This window comes from Pristiophorus japonicus, chromosome 12, assembly GCF_044704955.1.
Source record: "Pristiophorus japonicus isolate sPriJap1 chromosome 12, sPriJap1.hap1, whole genome shotgun sequence".
NCBI classification, from domain to species: Eukaryota; Metazoa; Chordata; class Chondrichthyes; family Pristiophoridae; genus Pristiophorus; species Pristiophorus japonicus.
Genome location: NC_091988.1, coordinates 29,634,367 through 29,659,557, shown reverse-complemented (window position 1 = coordinate 29,659,557; position 25,191 = coordinate 29,634,367). Strand labels below are relative to the sequence as shown.

At 45.7% G+C, this 25,191-nt stretch overlaps 1 protein-coding gene across 7 annotated transcripts in view; it reads right to left on the bottom strand.

Moving 5' to 3' along the window:
* The window catches only part of LOC139276706 (protein FAM107B-like), a 270,434-nt gene that overhangs the window by 127,295 nt on the left and 117,948 nt on the right, over positions 1 to 25,191 (bottom strand). Inside the window, exon 1 of one of the 7 annotated variants that reach the window (XM_070894679.1) lies at positions 21,512 to 21,816. The exons of 4 other annotated variants lie outside the window; for them this stretch is intronic. In XM_070894679.1, the coding sequence (XP_070750780.1) occupies positions 21,512 to 21,719 (208 nt within the window). In that variant the 5' untranslated portion in view covers positions 21,720 to 21,816. Of the gene's footprint in view, positions 1 to 21,511; positions 21,817 to 25,191 lie in introns of those variants that run through there. 2 more of the 7 variants (XM_070894680.1, XM_070894688.1) reach the window with 2 other exon arrangements.

Sequence of the window (25,191 nt, the reverse complement as noted above, 5' to 3'; positions counted from 1 at the left end):
TTCCTTAATTTGTGCTACTCAACCCTTCTTGGCGCATATATTGGAATAGATTTTGGTGACATGTTGAGAATCTATGTAAATCAGATTTAAGTATTCACTGCAGTTGTACTGCTGAATAAGCAATGCTCATTAACACTGCTATTGCTGGTGGAGGCACTACCAGTACAAATGCTCACTATCACGGGCACCTGCTCTGGGTTGCCTGTTTTTCTGCTTTAAGAAAATCATTGTTGTACAAGTTGAATTAATATTTTGACAGGTAGACAGGGGCAGGGTTGGTCCAATTAGTTGTATTCTACGCCTTTAAGAATAGCTTAAATCACCATACACGTCAATAGAAAAGCAAATTATGAATCTTCCACTAGATCTTCCTCCTAAAATTATTGGGGTTATTTTCTTATCAACATTGTGCATTTGTAAGTTGCACATAGTAATACTGGGGAATTTGCCTTGGAAGAAGAGAGTTTTAGATGATTGTACTCAGTTATTGTATGAAAAATATGGCAAAAGTAGCTAAACTGTGGACTTAAACATGCAAAGTGAAGTGTTTGTTATCACTGATCAATGGTTCTAAATCAGGTTTAGCAAATAGGAAGGGAAGTGAAAGCAAAGAAAATCTCATTGCTTTGATTCATGAAAATCAGATAAATAATAAAACGCAAAGAAACAGTTTTAATAAAACCAATATGAAAACATTAATCATTAACTTGCGTCACACGAAGAAACGCGAGTCACCCACACAAACTGAATGTTTGAACATAAGAATAGTGATTTCTCCTTCTTTGACAGTTTCAATGTTAGTACTGAGGTGCTGTTATATTATAAGAATGCTGCTGATGTGAGGCGTACGGGTCTTTCTGTCGCTAGTGGTCATAGTACAAATGCCTGTATGCCTGGGAGCCAATAGCATCCTGTGTTCACAGCAGTGTGGGTGCATCAACATACCAACTGATTAAAGGAGGCAGTTTTAGAAAAATAAATGCAGGGTGTAACCAACAGCCAGGACGCAGGAGAGCCCGTTAAAAGACAGCAATGAGAGGAGCTACTTGTAGAAGACCTTAGCCAGCCCACAGCGTCAATTTCTTGGATATCTCTGAGGAGCAGTGCATCAGGAGGCTGTGCTTCAACAGATAGACTATTGCAGCAGCACTCGCTGTCTCCTGGACCAGGGCTTTGCCAGTGGCTGTCAAAATGGCAACTGTTTTGCCCCTGGATCTTTCAGGAGACATCTCCCAGTCTGCAGGACACAGTTGCATCAAGCAATGTCCTCCTTGCCAGAGAAATGGATGCCAACAGAAAATCTCCAACATCAGATTAAGAAGCTTGATTTATTGCTTGAACAAGGATAAAACTGTAGGTTGATTTGGCTTTTCCTTTAAAGGGTAAACATCTTTGAAGTAATATTTATCTCATGAAAAATTCAGGCACCATCCTGATCAAATGAACCATTCTACTTCCCTTTTACCTACATTTTATCGAATTCTAATGAACCAAATCCCTTGTCATTCACTCTAATTAAACAGAAACCTTTATCCAAGCACAGAATACTTCCTGAATGTAGGAGTCAGACAGCAGCACATTTTAGGAATCTAACGAAATAATTCCTGCTGATTTGCTTGTGATGAACTGTATGAGTGAATAGGCTCCTGATACCGACTGTTAGGGCTCATACATAAATAACAGTCATTTAGGCAAGACATCCCATGGAACTAAATCCTATCAACAAGCCAATACTTTCAGGAGGAGAGAAAATTGGCAAGCAAATAAATTATTCAGTTTTATCACAGAGCTCTATAATGTTGTAAAAATTGCTTAAAGCATTCGAACCTGACTATGATTAATCTTAATTGAATATGTAAGCACATGGAAACCATTAACATCTAGTTTCAAATGAATTCATCTGCACCTCTGGGATAAGCATAGGGATTGCATTCATTTGAGTTAGTCTTCGAATCCAGAAGCTTTTACTACAAGTGGCTATAGAAGCAGAGAAAATAGCATCACTTAAAATGCAATTGGATTGGTATCCAAATAGCTGAACTATAAAACAATGCCGTGGAACGGGATTAGAGGAGACGACTGTAGTTTAGGATGAACGCAAGTAACTGAATGTCCACCTGCTATCATGTAATGTCTATGATTTGTCAACCTCTCACATTATCTATGCAGTTTTGATCTTTTCACATTTCCTTTTATTGGTAGACCCCAAACACTTTCACGGTTTAAAACCTTATACCATGGACATCAGCATTTCAATCTCAGGATACACTGTGGAGTGCATGGGCTTTTTAACACTATAGACAGTGACACGGCGTGAAATCAGTAATGCGTTTGTTGTTTCAAGAATGTTGATGTAACATTTTGGTGGAACACAGAATGTGTGCAGTTAATATTGACTCAAATAAATGTAATCTCCTCAGAGTTACTTAGAATTATTGACCGAAATCTTCCCAGCCCTGTGAGTGTGGGTTTGGAGGCGGGCCCGCTGTCAATATGGCCCTGATTGACAGCGGGTCGGGATCCCGCTCCAAACCCGCCTCCATGTCAGTTTCTGAACTGTCAGATCTGCGTTCGGATAGCAGACCTGACAGCAAGCTGTGGGACAGGTAATTTACATAATTAAAAAGGTACTTAAATGGTAGTTAAGATGGTTAAGAGCAGGTACTTCCAATTTTACCAACTTTTTGACAGGTTTACTGTGCCTCGGGTTTCAACCTCAGATAGCAACCTCTCTCACCATTGACAGATCGCTTCTGTCATTTCAACCTCACCTGCCATCTATTCAGCAGAATTGGTGCCCTTGAAAATATCTCACCTTGGTCCTTAGAATCCCACCATGATCAGCCCCAAGACCAACATCACTAAACACACCAGCATCACCAACAGCAACACCAACTTTCTCCGCAATCACTCGATGCTGCACAGGACACAGGGCATCAGCACCCGAGCACATTGCTGCCTGGAAGGCCAGTGATGGCCTCACCATTTGCTTCACTTCACACTGTGCACCCTGACTGCCACATGATGCACCAGGTTGGCACCACCCCACACCAGCTCCATAAAGCACCCCTGCAATGTCCAACCCATTCCTTTAACACTCATCACCATTGTGGGGGATACCCTTATGTCTCACCATTCACTACAACTCACTAAACTACTTCCAAAGGTGTCCATAAATCTGTCCAAGAACGCAAAGTGCTGAAAATAAAAATGTCAATGTTTGACAACACATCAACATTAACTATACATGAACATTTTAAAGGACCCAAGTGCCTACCCTTGAGTGTTGTTAGTTGCTATAATTGGACTAGGATGAGGGTGAGTGTGAGGGGTGTCGAGTGAAATGGGGAATTGATAATGTAGATAGAGAGAGAGATGGGTGAAAGTGCAAGGTAAGTTGATGTGAGTAAGGATGTGCAGGGGTTGGGTAGGGAAGGCAGAGTGATGGGGATGTGATGAGTGGCACAGCAGGATGAGGATTGAGTGTGGCTTTGCAGTAACATTTTATGATCTGCTGAGATCATTGAAAGGCTTGCATCACTGCAGCCAGGTCCTCCTGATGATGTCCCTGCTTGTGCCCTCCTGTGCAATATGCAACCAGGCTGCGTTGGTGTCCTGGGGAGGTCCCTTCCGCCCATGGGAAGGTAAGAGGACCTTCCTGCATGTTGTGACTCCCTCCATAAGCATCTGGGCGGAGTCATGGCAGAGACTGTGTGCAGCCATGCACCTTTATATAGTGCTCGTCAGTGTCTGCAGCACCTCAATGCTGCATAACAATGACAGAAGAACTCTGAAAATTATGTGGGCATGGTCCCTTTAAGGAAACCAGCTGATGACACGTCATCAAATGACGCCATCAGACCGGCTTCCTCTTAATTGGCCAGGAAGCCCAATCATCGGAAGCTTCGGGAGAGAGCGGCTCGAGTCGGAAGCTGGCTTTCAATAAGCCAGGAACCCTGGCCGCATTGATCCTGCCGCATGTGGAGAAATCGTGGCCATTGTTTGTAACGTTAATCAAATTAGATTAATTTAAGTTGGCTAAACAAAAAAAACAAATAAAAGATCTTGATTTCACGATTTATATCAGTAAATATTTACCGAAAGATTCTATAACTGAGCACCATTCAACGCGTTCACTGTTTTGATTAATTTGTTTCTACTTTTTTGTATTGTATTTCTAATATTTATTCCAAGATCCCTAGGCTTATTGTAAATGGTGATATTGAATAGCACCTTCAATAAAACAGGAATGAAGGGTGCAGCCCCAAAATGTCAACCTGCCTCTTCTCTTCACAGCTTCTGGGCTGGATTTTGGGCTTTTTGGATTTCGGGGCGTTAATTGCGGTGGTGCGTTAAAGTTAGCGCCTGAAAATAGTTTGCCCCTTCGACTGCAGGTTTTGATGAAAATGTAAGTCAGAGGAGTGTTGGTGTTAAGTCAAGCGTTACACAACGGACTTTGTGCGCCCGAGCTGAAACTTGCGGCGGTAAAGAAGTTTTGTTGTTGTTTAGTGCCCTGCAACATAATGTTGCATATTGTATGGTTTTATTTTGGTGGGGGGAGTTTTTGTGAGTTTGTTGCAGTACAATTTATGACTCATCATTTACCATTGGTGTCTTGTTCGTCATTCCAACATTCACTGGAGATGTTATTTTATGGGAACACATAGCGTGTCCAATATTAGCTCCATCCCTCAGTTTCCTCCATTTAGGACGTGCAAATGTTGGTCCGGCAGCATGTCCATGCTGCCTCCCCCGTGGATGGTGTGGCTATCCAATGGGGGCCTCACCAGACTCATCTTTGTCGTCGTCCTCCTCTTCCTCCTCCTGGTATGCAATGGCCAAGTTGTGCAACATGTAGCACACCACAATGAATTCAGATACCTGTTGAGGGGAGTATTGAAGGCTGCCCTCAGAGCGTTCCAGGCATGGGTCTGCCTGTGGGAGATGGCATATCTCTGTCAGCACTTCCTTTCAGAAGCGCAGCCTGCTCACACACTGCTCCTCAGAGAGCTGGAGGTCTGAGTGTTGGTGCCTGTAAACCCGTGGGGTAAGCCCTCCTCCCCAAACGTCTTCGGCCTCTCCTCAGCCGTGGGCCGAGATGGCCAAGAGTCCTTCCTCTAACTTGACACCGCCTGGCAATAGCATTCAGCTTAATCCGCTGGCGAACGAGTAAAGCCCCCGTTAAATGTTCTGCTTTGGGCGCAATCGTCAATCCAGGTTCAAATTGTGCGCAAAATTGCGCGAGTTTCCCAAACTGAATTTTTTGTTCAAGTTTTGGCTCAAACTCATTTGCATATTACCAAACGCAAAATCTTCCACGAACCCATGCAATCAGGCCATGTTTTAGAACGTAATTGCTTTTTTTCTTGTATTAAAAAATATTTCAAGATGTATTTAAGAGTGGTAGCCGACCGCAGTTTTATAGCATCTTTAACTTAGTAAAATGTCCCGAGGCACTTCACAGGAGATTTCTTTTTTAAAATTGACACCAAGCCACAAAAGGAGAAATTAGGGCAGATGACCAGAAGCTTGGTCAAAGAAGTAGGTTTTAATGAGCCTCTTAAAGGAGGATAGAGAGGCGGAAATGGGTTTATCACAAAAAATAATCATTTTTAAGATTGTCTAGTTCCCCACCTGAGAGTAACCTGATTTTAAATAACTAACAATAACTTTAAGAAACATTTACTAGTTTAATTGGTGTACATTAGTCAGTTTCTTATCTGTGCTCCTCTAATTCTTCACTCTTGAGCATCCCCGATTTTAATCGCTCCACAATTGGCCTTCAGCTGCCAAGGCCCTAAGCTCTTGAATTCCCTCCCTAAACCTTTCCGCCTCTCTATCCTCCTTTAAGAGGCTCATTAAAACCTACTTCTTTGACCAAGCTTCTGGTCATCTGCCCTAATTTCTCCTTTTGTGGCTTGGTGTCAATTTTAAAAAAGAAATCTCCTGTGAAGTGTCTCGGGACATTTTACTAAGTTAAAGATGCTATATAAATACAAATTGATGTCAGTAAATTAAAATATTTAGGGCTCAATTTTCCTCTTTGCCGATTTTTGGCGCCCAGGAGGATTAACGGATGATTTTTTTGTGCCCAATTGTGTCGGAAAAAAAAGTTTCACCTTTCATCAAAGTAAACTTTCATTTTGGCGCTGCGGTACCTGAAGTTAAGACTACGGGTGGAGCTTCAAGTGTGTGCCAAAAAGTCTCCGAGCATGCGCCTGAAAAAAAAATCACTTTTTCCACATGACGGGTGTGCCCGCACATCCACAGTGAACTTCCTGGTCTCGATCAGCAGCTTGTGAGAACTGCTGCTGATCGAGCTGGATCAGGACATTTAAATTTTAGCTGCAAGCGAAGGATCCAAGGGAAGGAGAAGGAGAAGGACAAGGAAAAGGGGAGGGGCCAAGAGACTTCTAGCAGAAGAAATTGAGCCCCTGGTAGACATCATTGAGAGGAGCTGGGATGTGCTTGAGAACAAAGGAAGAATGGGACAAAAGAAACTGAAACCCTCTCTATGAGCAATACTTTGGGACCAAGTTGCAGAAGAGTTTAATGCAGTGGCCATGACCCCGAGAAGCGGTATGCAGGTCAGAAAGAAGTGGCAGGACCTTGGCCGAGCAGTTACTGTAAGTAATATTTTTATTTATGCACTGCAATTACATTTGTAAATGTGACTAATATGTGTGTGTGTGTGTGTGTGGCCACCACAGCAGAAGGACCTTCTCTTATAATGTTCTATTTTCATCTTTGCAGAAAAAGGCGTCACAGATCAACCGAGAAAGATCAAAAACTGGAGGAGGTGCGCCAAGTAAGCTGCAACTAACAGCCATGGAACAGAGGATCACTGATATGATTCAATCTCGCAAGAGAAGATCAATCACCAATGTGGAAGCTGGGCCCAGGTTACCGAGAGAGGGTAAGCCCTGCAAATCGCACATTCTGAGGCTGAACTCCAGGATATAGTCGACGTACTTACTGAGACATATGAAAGCATGGGCCCTATGCTAAACATCCATAAGACAAAGGTCCTCCACCAGCCTGTTCTCGCCACACAGCACTGCCCCCCAGCACTGACCACACTTGATCAGCTCCGCTGGGCAGGCCACATAGTTCGCATGCCAGACACGAGACTCCCAAAGCAAGTGCTTTATGCGGAGCTCCTTCACGGCAAACGAGCCAAAGGTGGGCAGCGGAAACGTTACAAGGACACCCTCAAAGCCTCCCTGATAAAGTGCGACATCGCCACTGACACCTGGGGGTCCCTGGCCAAAGAATGCCCTAAGCGGAGAAAGTGCATCTGAGAGGGCACTGTGCACTTCGAGTCTCAACGCCGAGAGCATGCAGAAATCAAGTGCAGGCAGCGGAATGAGCGTGCGGCAAACCAGTCCCACCTACCCCTTCCCTCAACGACTATCTGTTCCACCTGTGACAGAGTCTGTGGCTCTCGTATTGGATTGTTCAGCCACCAAAGAACTCACTTCAGGAGTGGAAACAAATCTTCCTTGATTCCGAGGGACTGCCTAGGATGATGCATGCAAATTAACCTTATGACATGAGGCATACTCAGAGTTGCACCCATAATTATTATTGTATCTTTTGTTATTCTTGTTATTGTGAGACAGCACTTAATGAAGCACTCACACCTTTGCTGGGCGATGCCGGAATAGAAAGGACGACACCCTGGTCTGCGCATGCTCAACACTAAGCTCTGTCTCTATGGAGATGTGATGCACAGTGATTTACGACATTTTAATTATAGCTTGTGCTGAAATTCCAATATTTGCTGCCGTGCACAAAACTGTAGCGCCGTCTCCGATGCCGGTCGGCAGGATCGCTCCCTCGGCCGGACAGAAACACAGGAGATCGGCGTCAGCTTGGAAAGAAGCCCGGGGGGGGGGGGGGGGCGGGGTGAGGTGCGGGGTTTGCAATCCAAGCACTGAGCTCCTGTGCTTGTGTCCGGCCGAGGGAGCGATCCTACCGCCGGCCAGCCGGCACTCCTCCGACCTGTGCCTGGAGCCCCGTGGGCAGAGATTCTGTGGTGGGGTGGCGTTGCAATTTGCCCATTCTCAAAAACATTCTGTGGGAAAAATTTACTTTCCGAGTTATTTTCCGAGTTCCCTCTGCAAAAATCAGCATGAATTTATGTTTTAAATTGCCTTCTTCCCTCGCTCCAAAAACTCAGAAGAATACTCAGCGACGATTTCCTTAAGTTAAGGTAGGTTTTTTCTGATCGGTACTTAAGGCCGCTGTGCGCCCCCCTGAAAAATTGGTTAAACGGCCAAAAACGGCGCGGAATCAGTTTTCACCCAGATCTGCGCAAAAAAATCTGAAGTACAAGATATCCGGTGCTGACAGTCGCCACCAACGTACAAACTTTGAGGAAAGATGCAAATTCACGATTGCTCCAAAAAAAACGGCGTCCAATGGTAGTGAGAATTGAGCCCTTAATAGTTAAAAACTTTTAAAGCAGCGCAAAGGATTGCTGAAACTCGATTTGCACCGGGCATAATTTGCGCTTGAAATTCCTTGATCTTTTGCGCTGATTTGGCCGATTTCAGGCGAATTAGGCTGAAAAAACTCTACTTCATTGTCTCAGGTCGCGAGGCGGGTGTTCCTTTGGTAGAACTCCCGTGAGATTCTCTTTGAGGAGATACTGGTTGGGGAAAGTGAGTTGCTGTACCCTCCACATTTTGCAACTGATGAAATTAAATCATTCAACTCTAAACATATCTGTATTGTCAGGGTTCCAGATTCACTGAATAAAAATGTCTGGTCAAGTTGCCGCACTAGTCCAGCCATTACTGCATGCCTGTCATTCTAGCAATCGAGTGGACGTCACAAAGACGCTGTTGCTATTGGTAGTAGCCTAAGGCATTCTAAACTATTTCTGGGATCAAGAAAACTGTAAGCTAGCCAGTACAAATGCAGAGTTGAAAAAAAAGTTCCTTTAGTTTAAAAGAATTGCTACGTAATTCATAGCGACACTGCAAAACTTGAACTAGAGAAACAAAGAAGCTTTTGTGTTGTTCCATTTTTCTATGGGAGGTTATTGTGTCAACTCCAATGGTTGCTAGGCAATACTTAGTCAGACACTGCTCCCTTTCACAAGGCATTTCCCTGTCTCTAGCGCTCTTAAAATTATTGGCACTAATGCTTGTTTTTCATCTTTTGACAGATACCATGATAAGACTGTCACCATTACTTTTCCACCTCGCTTAGCAATTGAATTTGATGGTTTGTGCTGCAGCACAGTGGAGATCAGATATAATAAATATCAGAAGCAAATCAATGAATGAGTAATATAATTCAAGATCACGTTACTGATTCTAGGTTATTCCACGACTGCTAGAAAGCACTAGAAATCTGAAACAAAAAACAGAAAATGCACGGCAGAGCCATCAGTTTCTGTAAAGTGAAAAGGCTGGTTCATGTTTCAAATGTAATCTTCATCAGAACGGACTGAAATTCTGAGTGATATCATTGCAGCAATAAACCTGTCATCTTTTGTAGCTCACTCCAATAAACACACTGAGGAAGTGTATACAGACATACTTTCTCCAGGGAGAAGAAAATCTATAAGTTCACCGAATGGTAACATTGTACTACAGTTTCTCTTTTAATGATGGTATAAGACCCATTATTTACAAATGTCACAGTGAGTTATGAAGGTCTGTCTCATAACTAACAGTGCACCAATAATGTATCATCACCCATAACGGTGTGCACGTTTTATTTGGCTTTTAGACTGGCACTGAGTGCTGCCTGTGCCACAGACCAATAAGTGAATTTCCAAATGATTTGTAATCACAAATTTCATAACAGTTTTCATTCCACATAATCACCAAGTAAATTCGTTTGTCTTCCAGGAAACAACCGACATTGTATAGAGATGACGGCCCAGAAATTCCATGGTGCCGTGCCCATTTTGAGGCGCAAAACTGGTGCCTAAGCATCCAATATGGCTGCCGGTGTACGAACCAGAAGTACGTCACCCACCATATTTAATCGGACTGCTCTATAGGTGTCCAGCCATGTCCTGAGAGCTAAGCTCCTGGCATTGACCTCCTCTACAACCTCTTGTGGCGGAGGTATTGCTTGGTGGGCTTTCTGCCCCCTGATGTGGGGGGGAAACAGGACCTTCCTCCTACTGTCCACTGCCTGAACCAAAGCTTCATCGGAAAACCTGGGGCACTCAATCTGCAGGTCTTGCCACCGTTCCCTCTTGGCTGCAGCTGGAGTGCACCTCTCCTTTAAGAGGTGCTTGCTGCCTTTAAGTGGTGTCAGAGTCGCCTGCTATCAGGACTCCCCAAAACAGGCATGAAGTCAAATAATCACCATCATCATCATAGGCAGCCCCTCGAAACGAGGATGACTTGCTTCCACGCCAAAAAAGGATGAGTTCACAGGTGTTTCAATGAAAGACCTAATATTCCAGATCCCGAACTACATCATGAAGGGCGGAAGATGCCTGCGCGTGGATTTTTTTAACGTGTGGTGGCCGTTGCACACCAGCCACCACACGGGTTTGATAGAACTAGGTCTTGGTCCAGTGGCAAGGATCACCTAAGACGACTGGAGACCAGCTCTGCTGCACGGACCAAGTGCGCACGCATATCGCAGTGTGGGCTGGCCCGTGCTGCCCCGTGAACCATCACCTCTTCTGGGCCCCGAACTCTCGCCCTTCCTGGGCTCCAGTCACTTCCCTCTACAAACTCTTGCCGCTCCTTCGCCCCTCCTGCTGTGCCTGCCCGCACTGCAAACAGCGGCCTGGCTTCGCAGCCGTCGCCCTCCTGCTGCAGCACGGAAGCGCTGGCTGCATGCCTGAATCATTTTGATGAGTCCCAGCACAAAGTTGACATGTTGTCTGGGACCACGTGAACACGCGTGCTGTGCATGGCCCGACCCCCTGCCCGCCCATTATCAGGGGCGACCGAATTTTGAGGCCAATGTTCCTCAATGGATTCTGGGATGATTTACATATATTAGTTATACTAAGACCAGTATAACTGGATCAAAGTATAAATTCCACATCCGGTGTAAAGTGACCTGAACAAATCCTTGCACAGTCTGATTGCAGAAACCAGTATAGCCACAGTAGATCGGCTGCAAGGATTACACTTTCACGCAATAAAGCCGTGTTAGAATTTTGGAGACTACAATTTCACTGAATTGATGTCAGATAATAAAGAAAATACAATAGGACATTTAATACTATAGTGTTAGTATCCTGGCTAAAAAATACATTTGCTTATTATAGGAAAAAAAGTGATCAATTATTAACACACATGAAATGAAATAGTGCACAGAAATAGCTGTCTTTGGTGACCTATTGTGCACATGTCAGAAGACAAAATTAAACACATTCATGGTAGTAGCAGGCCGTGGCTCACAATGGGCTGTTGAACGCAATCTACAAATCAAAGGAAGTCGAATGAAAATTGCTCACTCGGTTTGTTAGACACATTATACACTAATGCGTCACAATTCTAAAACAAAACAGTTTCATTGAATGTTTTAGAAAAACTTACATTTTATTTACTGCAGTGCGATTTCTTCCCCAAAGTAAAATGTGGCCTCTTCAGAGATCACCAATTCTTGGTAATCTGAAACAGATCGTGCTGGCAAGTATGCCCATATGTGTGTTTCTAATTCCAACACATTCACCCCAAGTTGCTCATCTCCCTCTGGTCCTTTTCCTAATTAGCTTAAATCTGTGTCCCCCGGTTACTGACCCTCCTGCCACTGGAAACTATTTCTCTCCATCTACTTTCATGAGAGCTTTGAGTCAAGTTATATTTTACAAACCTCTATTAAATCTTCCCCTATCTTTCTCTACTCAAAGGAGAATACTCCCAGCTTTTCTATGAGAGGGATGGTGGTGAGAGCGCAAGTGAAGGCTCATCTCAAAGCACTCTTACTTCTCCCCCATTGCCACGCCCTCAGTCAGAGCTCAAGATGGCTCCCCGGACAGCGATGGCCGAGTCTGCCCCTGCACAGTCACAGGAGGAGCAGACTTTGGCGGGGCCCTCATAGGCTCCAAAACCCAGAGGACATCCGCCAAGAGTATTTATGCAGTTGCAACAGGGAAGTGAGCAGCCTGCCTCAACCTCTGCTGAAACTACAAGAGTTGCACATCGTAGAAGCACACGAAAGAGAAAGATAACTCATAAGTAGATGCACAAGGGTGAGCATAGGCGTGTTTAAAGAAGTGTTTTTGTTCATCTTCCGTTACTGTTATGTCACATAAAACTATTTATTTTCACTAATTTCTGGTCATGTCCATTTCTGTCTTGGAATGGTGAGACATAACGTTACCTCCAGCAATAGGGGTCAGTATGAAAGGAATGGCTTGGTCATAGTGGATGCATGGGTGATCATTTTCCAACAGTCTATCAACTCTGGATCAGTTCCTATGGGTAGCTAATGTAACACCACTTTTTAAAAGAGGAGGGAGAGAGAAAACAGGTAATTATAGACCGGTTAGCCTGACATCAGTAGTGGGGAAAATGTTGGAATCAATTATTAAGGATGAAATAGCAGTGCATTTGGAAAGCAGTGACAGGATCGATCCAAGTCAGCATGGATTTATGAAAGGGAAATCATACTTGACAAATCTTCTGGAATTGTTTGAGGATTTAACTAGTAGAGTGGATAAGGGAGAACCAGTGGATGTGGTGTATTTGGACTTTCAAAAGGCTTTTGACAAGGTCCCACACAAGAGATTAGCGTGCAAAATCATGGTATTGGGGGTAATGTACTGACGTGGATAGAAAACTGGTTGGCAGACAGGAAGCAGAGAGTCGGGATAAACAGGTCCTTTTCAGAATGGCAGGCAGTGACTAGTGGGGTGCCGCAGGACTCAGTGCTGGGACCCCAGCTATTTACAATATACATCAATGATTTAGATGAAGGAATTGAGTGTAATATCTCCAAGTTTGCAGATGACACTAAGCTGGGTGACAGTGTGAGCTGTGAGGAGGATGCTAAGAGGCTGCAGGATGACTTGGAAAGGTTAGGTGAGTGGGCAAATGCATGGCAGATGCAGTACAATGTGGATAATTGTGTGGTTATCCACTTTGGAGGCAAAAACACAAAGGCAGAATATTATCTGAATGGCGGCAGATTGGGAAAAGGGGAGGTGCAGTGAGACCTGGGTGTCATGGTTCATCAGTTATTGAAAGTTGACATGCAGGTACAGCAGGCGGTGAAGAAGGCAAATGGTATGTTGGCCTTCATAGCTAGGGGATTTTAGTATAGGAGCAGGGAGGTCTTACTGCAATTGTACAGGGCCTTAGTGAGGCCTCACCTGGAATATTGTGTTCAGTTTTGGTCTCCTAATCTGAGGAAGGACGTTCTTGCTATTGAGGGAGTGCAGCGAAGGTTCACCAGACTGATTCCCGGGATGGCTGGACTGACATATGAGGAGAGACTGGATCAACTGGGCCTTTATACATTGGAGTTTCGAAGGATGAGAGGGGATCTCATAGAAACATATAAGATTCTGACGGGACTGGACAGGTTCGATGCGGGAAGAATGTTCCTGATGTTGGGGAAGTCCAGAACCAGGGGACACAGTCTTAGGATAAGGGGTAGGCCATTTAGAACTGAGCTGAGGAGAAACTTCTTCACTCAGAGAGTTGTTAACCTGTTGAATTCCCTACTGCAGAGAGTTGTTGATGCCAGTTCATTGGATATATTCAAGAGGGAGTTAGGTATGGCCCTTACGGCTAAAGGGATCAAGGGATATGGGGAGAAAGCAGGAAAGGGGTACTGAGGGAATGATCAGCCATGATCCTATTGAATGTGGTGCAGGCTCGAAGGGCCAAATGGCCTACTCCTGCACCTATTTTCTATGTTTCTATGTTTCTATGTTTCTAGTCCCTCTACATACCTGGAGTCCCTCCCTGATACCATTCTACTCTGCACTCTCTCCAAGGCCTTGACAACCTCCCTACAGTGTGGTGCCCTGAATTGGCCACAATATTCCAGCTGAGGCCTAACCAGTGATTTATAAAGTTTAGCATAACTTCCTTGCTTTTATACTCAATGCCTCTTACTTAGAAAGCCAAAGATCAGTATGCTTTTTTAAAAAAAAACAGCCTTATCAAAAGAAAAACACTGCGGATGCTGGAATCTGAAATAAAAACAGAAAATGCTGGAAATCTCAGCGGGTCAGGCAGCATCTGTGGAGAGAAAAACAGAGTTAATGTTTCGGGTCGATGACACTGCCTCAGATCTGGCGAATGTTCAAAAAGAACAGGTTCTTAAGAAGCACTGAAAGGGGGAGGGGAAGAAAGAACAAAGGGGAAGGTCTGTGATAGGGTGGAAGGCAGGAGAGATTAGAGAGACAATAGGGATGACGGGCTGAATTAAAATGGTAATGACAGAAGTTAGAAAAAGGTTAATCTGGGTAGGGTGTGAATGGCGGAATAATGACAGCTGCCATTGGAGCCAAAGAGAAAAAAAAAGGATGCATCCATTTGTACTAACTGAAATGCAGCCATTTCTCTGATTGGCTCTCCAGACCTATTGCTGATTGGTCCCCTTGGAGGATAAGCCACACCCTGAAGTTCCTCTGGAATGTGTAACAGGAGCCGGCCAGCCCAGGTTCTGACTGACTTTCCAATTTGTAATTCGATCCACTTTGACTTCAGAAGCTACAGAGGATAGGTCTCCCCAAAAGCCACCAAGTTCCAGTCGAAGTCCCTTACCCCAGCGTAAGTGCATCCCTCCCCCAGCTGAAGACCCTTACCCACCCCAATAGATGGGGCATTGTGTGCAGATTGTTAACATGTTTATTGAGTATGAAGGGAATAGTGGCAGTGTCGTGATTTCTGGATTTCATCCACCCCAACGATGTCCCTTGTAACATACGCAACGAGCTTGCACGCACCAGAGGGTAGGAGGAAGGTGATCCATCTTCTCTGAGTTCCCTCTCTCCCCTTCGAAAGCTTGGGGAGGTGAGAGAGAGAGAGAGAGAGAGGGAGAGAGAGCTTGAAGGGTGAAGAGAGAGTTTGGGGAGGTGAGAGAGAGAGCTTGAAGGGTGGAGAGAGATCTTGAGGGGGGAGAGAGAGCTTGAGGGGTGGAGAGAGAGCTTTGGGGGGGGCGGGGATAGTGGATAGAGAGCTTGGGGGGATGGAGAGAGAGTTTGGGGGGGAGAGAGAGCTTGGGGGGGGAGAGAGAGCTTGGGGGGGGGTGGAGGGAGAGCTTGGGGTGGAGGAAGAACTTGGGGGGAAAGAAACCTTGGGGGGGGGGAAGAGAGAGCTTGGGGGGGAGGGAGAGAGAGCTTGGGGGGGGGTGGAGGGAGAGCTTGGGGGAGAGAGAGAGCTTGGGGGGGGGAGAGAGAGCTTGGGGGGGGGGAAGAGAGCTTGGGGGGGTGGAGGGAGAGCTTGGGGTGGAGGAAGAACTTGGGGGGAAAGAGACCTTGGGGGGGAGGGAGAGCTTGGGGGGGCATGGAGAGAGAGCTTGGGGGGGGGTGGAGGGAGAACTTGGGGGAGAGAGAGAGCTTGGGTGGGGGAGAGAGAGCTTGGGGGGGGGGGAGAGAGCTTGGGGGGGGAGAGAGCTTGGGGGGAGTGGAGGGAGAGCTTGGGGTGGAGGGAGAACTTGGGGGGAAAGAAACCTTGGGGGGGGGAAGAGAGAGCTTGGGGGGGGAGGGAGAGCTTGGGGGGGCATGGAGAGAGAGCTTGGGAGGAGAGAGAGCTTGGGGAGGAAGCGGAGAGCCCCCCGCCAACCCCTCTCTCCCCCTCCCAAACTCTCACTCTCCCCCTCAAGCTCTCTCTGCCCCCCACAAGCTCTCTCTCCCCCCCGCAAGCTCTCTCTCTCTCTCTGCCCCCCTCAAGCTCTCTCTGCCCCCCTCAAGCTTTCTCTCTCTCTCTCTGCCCCCCTCAAGCTCTCTCTCTGCCCCCCTCAAGCTCTCTCTGCCCCCCACAAGCTCTTTCTCTCTCTGCCCCCCTCAAGCTCTCTCTCTCTCTGCCCCCCCCCCTCAAGCTCTCTCTGCCCCCCACTAGCTCTCTCTGCCCCCCACAAGCTCTCTCTCTCTCCCCGGCGCTGTGAGCGGCTCGGGGCCCTCGGGGCTTGGCGGATGCGTTCGGCTGCTCAGTGGAGGCAACGTGGTGTTGGACACATGCGCAGAAAAGGGTTAGTAGGAATTGCGCTGGGGTAGAGGGGAGAAGGGAGAGGGCAGAGTCGGTGATATTTGTCCTAATTCTCGCTTCTGTGCAGAATGTACAAATAGTTACTCCAAAAAAAAACATAAGATTGGGGGGGAAGGGAGCCAAAGATGGGCAGGGTTTATGCTCTGAAATTGTTGAACTCGATGTTGAGTCCAGAAGGTTGTAAAGTGTCTTTTCAACTTGTCCCGCCACCTTCAAAGAGTGGTAAATGTGTACATGTTAGTGCTGCTGACTCCAATTTGGTTGAGGTTTCGTTAAATTTTGAGGAGGGTGAAGTGAGTTAGAGGTGTGAGCTGGTTGTGGAGTTGATGTGAGTGATTGCAAGAGATGTTAAAGATGGAGAGGGTGAGGTTTGGAGAAATAGAACTGAGGCTGACATCATGGACTTGGCAACTGTGATTGCTCCAGATTGTGCTGCTTGAAAGTTATTTGTGGTGTTGGTAATGAAGTAATGCGCTTTAATTAGATTTTGGATCGTGATTGTGTGTGCAATTGAATAGTGAAGTTCTATTGTAGAGATGAAGCATGGGAGAAGTTTTGCCACCTAACTTGGCTCGAAGTTCTTTGCGAAAAGAAAAATGAAGGTGTGTTTAAATTAAAAGTTATTTTGAATGAATTGTGGTATGTTTTTTCTTGGTAATTTGGTAGAGCTTATGCTGGAAAGCATGTGTCCATATGTGTGCAATATGTATGCAATGCGTACTTGCTAATGGGTTATTTCTGAGAGGCCGACAGTGATCTGTTGTGATGCACCACAGCCTCTGAGATTTGGTGAAAAGGATTTTGGGTGTCAGCTATTGCGGGTGTGTACGGTGGAGTAATCGGAAGTGGAGCTGCCAGCCTTTGGGTTTATAGGAACCTTTATCCTTACCCGTAATACGTTCAAGGACTCAGAATTATTGAGACATCTGATTAATATTCTTTATTCATCAAATCATTAATGCAACCAATTATGCGCAGTGCCCATGAGACTGATACCTAAAGTAATCGTACACTTGCTCTCACCCCGCATTCTGTAAAAACTCCATTCCATTCTCCCAGTTTCTCCGTCTCCGTCGCATCTGCTCTGACAACGCCACCTTTCACACTAGTGCCTCTGACACGTCTTCCTTTTTCCTCAACCGAGGATTCCCCTCTGCCGCGGTTAACATGGCCCTCGACCGTGTCCGTTCTATTTCCCGCACCTCAGCTCTCACCCCTTCCCCTCTCTCTCAGAACCACGACAGGGTTCCCCTTGTCCTCACCTTTCACCCCACCAGCCTCCACGCTCAGCGGATCATCCTCCGTCATTTCCGCCACCTCAAGTGTGATTCCCACCATCAATCACATCGTCCCCTCCCCTCCCCCCCTCAGCATTCCGAAGGGACCGCTCCCTCCGTGACACCCCCTTCACCCGCAGTCACCCCTTCACCCCCTCCCCTTCCCACGGCACCTTCCCGTGCAAGTGCAGGAGATGCAACACCTGCCCTTTTACCTCCTCCTTTCCCACTATCCAAGGCCCCAAATACTCCTTCCAGGTGAAACAGCGATTTACTTGGACTTCTTTCAATTTAGTATACTGTATATTCTGCTCACGATGTGGTCTCCTCTATATTGAGGAGACCAAACGCAGATTGGGTGACCGCTTTGCGGAGCACCTCCGTTCAGTCCGTAAGTGTGACCCTGAGCTTCCGGTCCCCGTCACTTTAATTCTCCACTCCACTCTCAAAACATCTCTGTCCTCGGCCTCCTACACTGTTCCAATGAAGCTCAACGCAAGCTCGAGGAACAGCACCTCATCTTTCGTTTAGGCACTTTACAGCTTTCTGGACTCAACATTGAATTCAACAATTTCAGATAACCTCTGCCCATTTCTGGCTCCCTTCCCTCCTCCCGATCTTATGTTTTTTTTCCTCTTTGTCTCCAATGGCAGCTGGTCATTATTCCGCCATTCACGCCCTATCTAGACTAACCTTTTTCTAACTTCTGTCATTACCATTTCAATTCGGCCCATCATCCCTTTTGTCGCTCTATAAGACCAGTAGAAGTCCCTCAGGAATCTAGATGCATCATATCTTTACAGGGAAAATGACATTCCTTTAACACGATGGCATTACATCACTGCGTCCTATCTACAATAAAATGTGAACACGTTCTGCCTCTGGCATCAGCACGTCGAGTGATGTTCCCTCAGCACGTCTGTACAATAACATCCATCTCTGTTCATTGCTCTTTTGACACGAGTAACCCCGACCGTCAGACACAGCCTTCGTTTTCTCATCTCTTCCTTATATATTCCAGAACTAGCTCCATTCATGCTTTTCACCCCCTGTCCAATATCAGACGACCTGGCACCATGCCCATTTGTTAACATTCCTTCCCATCACTTCATACAGACCATTATCAAGTCCTGCCTGTCACTACCTTCAGCCACTGGTCTCATCCTAATTGTACTAATTCTGTCATAGTTGTAGGGGTTAATACACGGTTGTATGGCTATGTGTCTATTACACTGGCTGCGTGTGTGAGTTTGAAATGTCCTGTTTTTATGAGGGGTTTTCTGAGGCTGCATGTGTTCCTTTGCAGCATCCATGGGATTGGGTCTGAAACTTCCAAGACACAGGATCTGTGTGCGTTCGTGACAGGGATTTTTCATGTCTGCCACCTCAGCCCTGTGTGCTTCAGCATTTGGAGCTGGCACCTCCTCGTTTGAGTCTGAAAGTTTGGAATTTTGTCGGACAAGACTGCGGTCGAGGCAGGAAACGGAAGGCAGGCGGGCAGTGGTGGACAGGAGGAGATTTCAGCACCAAAGGTAGTGTCGGTGTAACTCTGCTGCCCGTATCCTAACTCGCACCAAGTCCCATTCACCCATCATCCCTGTGCTCGCTGACCTAATTAGGCTCCCGGTTCAGCAACACCTCAAACTTAAAATTCTCATCCTTGTGTACAAATCCCTTCATGTCCTCAGTCCTCCCTATTTCTGTAGCTTCCTCCAACTTTACAACTGTCCAAGATATCTGCGCTCCTCCAATTCTGGTCACCTGTGCATCCCTGATTTCCATCACCCCACCATTGGCGACCCTGCCTTCAACTGTCCAGGCCCCAAGTACTACAATTCCTCCCTAAACCTTTCAACCTCCCCTCCTTTAAGAGGCTCCTTAAAACTTACCTCTTTGATCAAGCTTTTGGTCACCTGTCCTAATATCTCATGATGTGGCTCGGTGTCCAATTTTGTCTGATAATGCTCGTGAAGCACCTTGGGACGCTTTTTACGATGTTAAAGGTGTTATATTAATGCAAGTTGTTGTTGTAGTAGGTGTGTGAGCTTGGCGATTGTTCATCAGTCTTCAGAGATGTGTTTTAGCTGCGCTGTGGTTTACCGTTTCAAAGTGGCTTCAATCGGCTATAATTGGGTGTCTGTTACAATCCAAGCTCTCCCAAACAGTACTGCTCAGACTGAGTGCAACTGACACCTCTACAGTCAGGTCTGTGCTGCCCATCAGCTGAAACATGACCTTATGTGCAAAATTATTTGGGAGGCAGCGTACTTGGGATGAACAATGCGCTCCTTATATTGCAGATAAAAATCACTGGATATAGTGCAAGCCATCTCACAGTCAGATTCTCTCTGATAGGGGGTCAAATTACTGTATACCTCAGGCAATGGGAAATAAATCAGGTTTATTCAGTAAAGTCTCCCATCGGTCCAGCTCACGCAACAGATTAAAGTTTTTCACATGTTAAATATGAGCTGTTGGGTCTTATACGCTGATACTGTGTGATATAAAGAATGAATGCAGCAGTGATTGAAGTTCTGGCTCTTGCACCCCAGCATAATCTGATCTCTTCTGTTCCACTGTCACTCTACCCAGAGTCCACATTAGTGCAGCCAAAACACGCACTCTCACACAGTGCATACCTACACTTCACTCTCCATCAGCAAATTTCAACACACAATGGAAGTCAAAGAGAAAACATTTTAAAAGTTAATTTTTCAAATTTGTCCAGCTTTTCTACACTAACAATATCCCATCTTGGAGGCAGCATCCTGGTTTAGAAAACATTGATCTATCCAATTATATTGCTGAACTTAAGCTGTATTGAATTCCATTTTCTACAGTTGAAAAATGTACTAATGAATTAAGCTATGTTTTCTAATTTTCTGCAAACATAATGCTGTATAATAGAATAGGATGGTGTTTAATATTATATTAATAGCTGCCTGAATCTCCAGTGTCTGGTTTACAATGTCTTTAATAACCCCATGGCCTTGTGAATCTCACATGTTTCACGCTGACATCATTTTGTATCATCTCATTAAACTTTCGGTCAATCATGTTTTTTCCATCATCACTGTGACAAAGACATAAAAGGCTTCAAGCATTCTGAAATATCCTATTACTAGGCTATTCTCGTATTACCATTTTATACAAGAAATTAATTCCACCTGACTGGACAAAAACCATGTTGTTGGAGAGGAATAGGAAATGAAAGATCCTTGGGACAGGCACTTGAATCTGTTCAGCCAGGTCTCCAAGATATTGAAACGCCAGGAGTTTTCTGATGTCTCGCTTGTAAAAGAAAGAAAGACTTGGATTTATATAGCGCCTTTCACGACCACTGGACGTCTCAAAGCGCTTTAAAGCCAATGAAGTACTTTTTGAAGTGTAGTCACTGTTGTAATAAAAAAAAAGGCTCAGACTTAGATTTGTGTGTATAAAACAGGTAAAACTCACTCAACTCTGAATTTTGATTGGTTGCTAAAGCTCTCAAAAACAAGCAGCATTACAACTTAAAGTTGAATTAAGTTGTTTCGCTAAGAGTTTGAACCTAGTTAACACTTCAGCGCAGTACTGAGGGTCATAGGCAGTCCCTCGAAATTGAGGAAGACTTGCTTCCACTCTAAAAGTGAGTTCTCAGGTGACTGTACAGTCCAATACAGGAATTACAGTCTCTGTCACAGGTGGGACAGACAGTGGTTGAAGGAAGGGGTGGGTGGGGAGTCTGGTTTGCTGCACGCTCCTTCCGCTGCCTGCGCTTGATTTCTGCATGCTCTCGGCGATGAGACTCGAGGTGCTCAGCGCCCTCCCAGATGCTCTTCCTCCACTTAGGGTGGTCTTTGGCCAGGGACTCTTTGTCAGGGGTGCCATTTTTGAATGAGCTTTTTAACTAAGACCCCATCTACCAGTTAAGGTGAACTCTATTTAGGGTTATCTGAGTGTCCTGGTTAATATTGTTCTCTCCACAGCACCAAAAATAGATAATTTATCTCACTGCTGTTTTCAGTACCTTGTCGTGCATAAATGGCTGCAGTGTTCACCTACACAGTAACACTGACAGTATTCCAAAGTATAACTTACTTAGAATTATATCAAATCTAAGGCACAGAATCAGCCCGTTTGACTCAAATGGTCTGTGCCGAAGTCTAGAACCTCCTGCTACAACTCTGCTCAAATTCAGTCCTACCAGAGTTACAAGAGAATGCCAAACCCTTGGAAATTCAGTCGTTGTATCCAACAGGGATTTACATGCATTTGAGTTGCCCACAAGCATGTTAGCACAGTCCATGTAGTTGCTTTCAGTGTCAATTACTCAGCAAATATGTAAACTTTTATTGGATTTTTGAGAATGATCAAAGAAAACTTCCACTGAATCATTGTCGAACCCAGAATCCATTTCAGCTTTTAGCTTTGCAAACACTCCCCCCTGCTGGTGAGCTGCGAGATTTAGCCTGGCTTTGTTAACAACACACAACGAGAATGTCAGTGTAGACAACCGGTTAGAATGGCCAATACCTTGCATATAATCAGATTTGGAAATGGCATAACTGAATAAGTGAATAAGTAATTACTGATTATGCAAGAAAAAAAATTGTGATTTGATAATTTGATAATATTGTCAGAGGCTGTGTGTGCTGCTCGAGTGTCCAATGGTCTTATTGTCTCGGAGTTGACAGTAATGTGTGAATCCAAACCCATCCTAGATGTGGTATAAGTTTTAACTTGACTCATTGTACCTAGGCCAGATGTAATCCTTTCAAAATTCTTGCATGGAATTTTTATTGTACACCACAATTTTCTAATTTTTTTGTAGATGTGGTCGTCGCTGGCAAGGCCAGCATTTAGTGCCCATCCCTAATTGCTCTTCAGAAGATGGTGGTGAGCCGTCTTCATGAACCACTGCATGCCGTGAGATGAAGGTACTCCCACAGTGTTGTTAGGGAGGGAATTCCAGGATTTTGACCCAGTGACAATGAAGGAACGGCGATATATTTCCAAGTCAGGATGCTGTGTGCCTTGGAGGGGAAATTGCAGGTGGTGGTGTTCCCAGGCACCTGCTGCCCTTGTCCTTCGAGGTGGTAGAAATCACAGGTATGGGAGGTGCTGCCGAAGAAGCCTTGGCGAGTTGCTGCCGTGCATCTTGTAGATGGTACACACTGCAGTAATGGTACGCCAGTGGTGCAGGGAGTGAATGTTTAAGGTGGCGATGGGGTGCTAATCAAGCGGGCTGCTTTGTCCTGGATGGTGTCGAGCTTCTTGAGTACTGTTGGAGCTGCACTCCTCCAGGCAAATGGAGGGTATTCCCTCACACTCCTGACTTGTACGATGGAGCACTCGCCACAGAATACCCAGCCTCTGACATGCTCTTGTAGCCACAGTATTTACGTAGCTGATCCAGTTAAGTTTCTGGTCAATGGTGACTCTTTGGATGTTGAAGGTGGGGAATTCCATGATGGTAATGCCATTGAATGTCATGTGAAGGTGCTTAGACTTTGTCGTGTTGTAGATAGTCATTACCTGGCATTTGTGTGGCGTGAATGTTACTTGCCACTTATCAGCCAAACCTTAATGTTGTCCAGGTCTTGCTTCATGCGAGTATGGACTGCTTCATTATCTGAGGAGTAGCGAATGGAACTGAACACTGTGCAGTCATCAGTGAACATCCCCACTTCTAACCTTATGATGGAGGAAACATGATTGATGAAGCAGTTGAGGATGGTTGGAACTAGCACACTGCCCTGATGAACTCCTGCAGCGATGTCCTGGGGCGGTCTCCTGCAGAGCTGATTAGCCTCCAACCACCACAACCATCATCCTTTGTGCTCGGTATGACTCCAGCCAGTGGAGAATTTGCCCCCTGATTCCCACTGACTTCAGTTTTATCAGAGCTCCTTATATACGACTTTTAAAAGAAGGACTCATTATTTTTCACACTCAGTCAAATGCTGCCTTAATGTCAAGAGCAATCACTCTCACCTCACCTCTGGAATTCAGCTCTTTTGTCCATGTTTGGAACAAGGCCGTAATGAGGCCTGGAGCCGAGTGGTCCTGGCGGAACCCAAACTGAGCATCGGTGAGCAGGTTATTGGTGAGTAAGTGGCACCTGATAGCACTGTCAATGACACCTTCCATCAATTTGCTGATGTTTGAGAGTAGACGGATGGGGCGGTAATTGGCCGGATTATGAATTATGCATCTTAAGAGGCAGAAAAAGCACAGACATTTCTTTTAAAACAGTTCTCTTGTTTTAGGTTCTTGGCATCTTTTCCCATCGTATTACCTGAGAGTGTGGCATGGTTTAACCCGAATCTTTCCACTGGATCCATCATTACTACTCCATGGTCAATTAACTGGAGGTGCGTTTCTATATGGAATCCAAGCGATAATGAGCAAACTCATCCAATACAAGGACAGCAGACATTGCAGCTGGAATCTTTACCTGATCGTTGGGGTGGGCATGTGCGAGGCTGTAACGGTTCACCATCCCGAACATTTCAACAGCGCTTTCGACACTGCGCGTTAACTCAATTGCACCAATTGAAACAGTCATGCGGGTTTTCCGGCCCAATTAAATGGAGCGGGTCTGCTGATGTCATTGATGACTCGTTTTCAGTGCGGATATTTAAAGCAGCCTTGCACACATCCCAGTTGAAGGTTGTTGTAGGAGAGATGAAGGATAAAGGTATTTGGGAGAGCTACAAATTGCTGCATCTCATTGATATGTATGTGGGTCATGGAGACACACAGTTAGAACGTTGCACCAAGATTCTCTGATGCCTCCCTGGATGTGCTGGTCCAGTGAGTCAGAGCATGCAGGGATATCCTGTTCCTGTGGATGGAAACAAAAGACCAACTAGAGACACTAAAAGGGCATGGCTACAGATCATGGAGGAGGGATGTCGTAAGGCAGTCCTGGATCCAATGCTGGAAAAGATTTAATGATCTCATAAGGTCAGGAAAGGTGAGTGCAATGCCATACTTGTCTACATCCTGACGTGTGTGTCACCCCAACCCCATCACTCTGCCTTCCCAAGCCTGCTCCTGCACAACACTCCTCACACCAACCTACCTTGCAAGGTCCACCCATCCCTCTCTGTCTAGGTACATACTCACATCCCTATCTGACTAACCACCACTGATACTCATCCTCATCAAAATGCAATCATAGCAAGAAACAGAACAGAAAGAGGCCATTTGGCAATGGCACACCACTCCCTCAGTCACCCTCTTTAGATGTAGCCCATTCAGTCCTTACACTCATTCCATCTCTCACACGCAAAGTTCTCTTCTTTCCCACCTTGCAGGAGGAGAGCGCAGAGCAATAGGGAGAGGCAGAGAACTGGAGGTGACCCTCCAATATTCACCAATTTGACTCCAGCAGAGGAGAAGGTGCTTGAAATCTCTGGAGTTATAGAGCTGCTGGTGGTGGGAGATGGAGAGAGGGGGAACATCCTGGTGACAGAATTAAATCTCATACAGCCACATGGCGTACAGCTGTCACTCATATGGTGACTGATGTCAGTAACCAGTGAAATGACATCATGTGCATAATGGTCACGTTACACATCCTCATCATAAGACTTCTAATTCATCTCTTTGCTCTCCCACAGGCCTATCAAGAACCCCCCCACCCCCCACCCATTATCCAGCCAGAGGAGGAAGACGACTCCTCAGAGGAAGCTCCAGTCTCTGAGGGTGCATTGTCAGCAGACTCAAGCGCACCCAACACCAGAGCAGATACACCCTCGGTGAGTCCTGTG